The sequence below is a fragment of the Cephus cinctus genome, unplaced genomic scaffold (genome assembly GCF_000341935.2).
Source record: "Cephus cinctus unplaced genomic scaffold, Ccin1 Ccin1_scaffold1079, whole genome shotgun sequence".
NCBI classification, from domain to species: Eukaryota; Metazoa; Arthropoda; class Insecta; order Hymenoptera; family Cephidae; genus Cephus; species Cephus cinctus.
Window position 1 is genome coordinate 5,926 of NW_014333597.1, and position 3,188 is coordinate 9,113.

General features: G+C 41.2%; 1 protein-coding gene across 1 annotated transcript; it reads right to left on the bottom strand.

Annotated features, from left to right (window-relative positions):
- Positions 1 to 1,182: 1,182 nt before the first annotated feature.
- LOC112494990 (voltage-dependent calcium channel subunit alpha-2/delta-4-like) lies at positions 1,183 to 2,682 on the bottom strand. Its single transcript, XM_025089255.1, has 2 exons — positions 2,515 to 2,682; positions 1,183 to 1,216 (listed from the first exon to the last, which is right to left on the bottom strand). The coding sequence occupies exons 1-2, from the start codon at positions 2,676 to 2,678 to the stop codon at positions 1,213 to 1,215; spliced, it is 168 nt and encodes a 55-aa protein (XP_024945023.1). The 5' UTR covers positions 2,679 to 2,682; the 3' UTR covers positions 1,183 to 1,212.
- Between the last annotated feature and the right edge of the window lie 506 nt (positions 2,683 to 3,188).

The following is a 3,188-nucleotide window of genomic DNA, read 5'->3' on the forward strand; positions in this document are numbered from 1 at the left end:
ATCACCGGGAACTGACAAGCCGGTATAAGCTGGGAGTTGGGGTGGAACAGGCTCAACTCCACCAAGAACGAGAGCTCTGACGGAACCTGTCAGACGAGGCGATAGCTTAACGGATCCTGTCGATTTTTGGGGACGCGTAAAATCGAGAAACGCAACCGTAGGTGCTGATCTTTGGGGTCGCGTAAAATCAGCAAACGTAACTGGATGTACGAACGGGAGCGGACTGTTATGGAAATGCACGGCCGCTCAGGCTGCTAGATTGAGGTAGAGAGGGTCGGAGTAAGTGTCAGGCAAATAGTGCGAGATGCAGAGAGCATCAAATCGAGAAAGTAACGGAACGAACTGGATGTATCAATTCACGGCCGCTCAGGCTGCTAGGTTTGAGTATGAGAGGGTCGGAGTAGGAGCCGGCAAATAGTGCGAGAGACAGAGAGCGATGAACCGAGAACGTATCAGAACGAATCTTAACTATCTATTGAGATCCCTTCACCAATTAATAAATTTGGAGTCCTCACCGGAACTGTTGCAGCTAATCCGTGGAGGCCCAGAACTGTATCCAAAGGACACTCTGGGGAGCACTGCACTAAGGCATAGCACTACACCTCCGTAACACTCACAGGAATTCATAGAATTCCTGGATATCGCGAGAACAACGCGAGAACTGTACGAATCGAGAACTTGCTATACCGTAGCGAAACACGGCAAGAAAAACTATCAACAGATAGCACGGGAGTACGAGCCAGCCCGTGACATCTCGGTCGGTGCCCCGAGATAGACTGCTTTGACAATAGCCAAATCCAAGAACTAATCATTCTGATTGGTCGAAGCCTTATAACCGATAACTCTTCTATCGCCTTCGAGTCGTCCCTTTATACCAAATCGAGAGCGTTCCTTAACGAATCGGTACGTGTCTTCTGGAGATCCTCCACGGCCGCTTCCCCAGGGCATCGGGCGACAGCTGGGTAACACATCCTTAATCCTTAATCCATTAATCCTTAATCCATCCTCGGGCAGGAGGTTCCTCTCCTGCCCTTAACCGTATCAAAACTACCTCCGCCCGCTCTACAGCCCTTTGCCCATCTCCAGCGGGGTGCCAGTATCTCACCCGGGCTTCTGCCGATCCGTGGAGACGTCTCCGTCGGGTCGTCTCCTCTGCCGAGCAACTCGGTACGTCAAGACTATCTCCCCACGGCAGATTCGAGCACTTCGACCTCAACTAAACAATAACGAAATCTTACGACAGCCTTGACATAACTATACGAATCAACCCGTGAGCGTAGCTTCTGAGCAGGGTGGCGACCCGATGTGAACCAGAAATCGAGAACGTTATCTGTATCGGTAACCGGAGCCGCCTTGGGACCGTGATTCGAAAAATCACGTCACAATACATATCTATATCGGTTCATCCACGCACAATCATACACACTGCTTGAGCTGATTACATTTACTACTCACACTCAGCCATTGTAATGTACACACGATCAAAAAATTTACGTACATCTCACTACTAAGCAAATATCGATATCAGGTGAAAGAACGCTCAGGCCATAGCACGCATCGTACATCAAATAATCAACAGGTCACAAATGTTTGTAAACCAACCACTATCAAATTTTTAATATGGATATGATTTTACAGCATTCATCTGTTTACTCGAATCATTTCTAATACCAATTCTCTTTCTTTTCGTCGTGTACTCAAGATCTTGATCGTGATCGTCGCTCAACATGCAAGGAATAAGCAACGGAACAACAGTTGGATGTGCTTTAACAGTTTAAAACGGCAAGAATCTAAAAATTAATTTAGATTCACCCTCCACCTTCATTCCTTCAGTCTATGACGTGTCGGAACTAACAGATTATTTCATCATAACAAGTCAAACTATGTATCTTTCTTATAATTTTGGAAACTAGTTTATCCTATGACTGTTTTTTACTTTTCACTCAACTCGTTATCTGATAGCAAAATACGTGTACTTCACTTCTTATGAGTAAATCTATTCGTTCGATTGGTGTTGTTCTCCAGCTGTGATCGTCATTATACTAAAGGATCAAGGAACTCAGACATAACTCAGCTTCTACTGGCAAAAATCAATACCTTCACGTGACCTTAGATTGAAACACTTATGTTCACTCCTTGAACCCACGGCATACGGCCATGAACGCATTGGTTGTAAAAATAGCAATTGTTTCAGTTAAAGGAGACTAACGATAAAAAAATACCATTAAATACTTATATTTGAATTAAAAACTATTTAAAATGTTTTTCGTAAATTGAAATCGAATAAAAGTTATGTAATTAGATCTGTTTCGTTTGAAATATATTTACTAACCACACCTCATCTGTGTATGCCTTCAGGATGATGTATAGTTGCCAATTCAAAAGTACAAGTCAATATGATGCTCTTTTAGTAAACATACACATGTTCGGAAGGGGGGCAACGTCCCACCCTGCTAAAGTTTTTCTCAGCCATCTTAAATAATCATATCGAGCTATGATTGAATGAATATTTACCTGTAAATTCGGTCTTGTACTAACGAATCCATTATTGTGCCATCAATTTCTCCAAAGAATTTTCCAGTATGCTCATGCCTTTCGCTGATTATAACGAAGCCACTATTATCCAGGATATAGCAATCAAGCTCTTCTGAAGCACAATGCTTCTTGCAACCTGTCATTCCAGTGCACTGTAACACGTATAAATGATAATCTTATAACATTTCAAATGTTTATTATAGAAATCAATGTAGGAAATAAAAACAATATTATCTTTTGAGTTGTCCACATATCCGAAAAAACATTTCCGATATTAAAAAAAGAGGAGCAAAGTGCATATAGCGGTTTCAGAAAGTTGAAAAAAATTTTGAAATTAGTGTTTGGTGCCAAGTATGATTTCATGAAAAAAACGTTTCACCTTGCACCGTAACTATATTACATAGATATTTGTTAGTATAAATATTCGTCATTTAATTCTCATTCAATACATAAGATTTAATGTATTAATCACCAATTGCGTAATTATTGTTATCGGTGACAATTTCCATATTGAGTATCTCTAGGTGGGGTCATGTCTCGAGACATTTAATGAACATTTAAAATGATACGAGAATGATGATCAGGCTTCCAACCCATAAAAAAGAATTGTTTTACGACATATCGACTCAGTTTTAGGCCTTCTTTAGGTATTT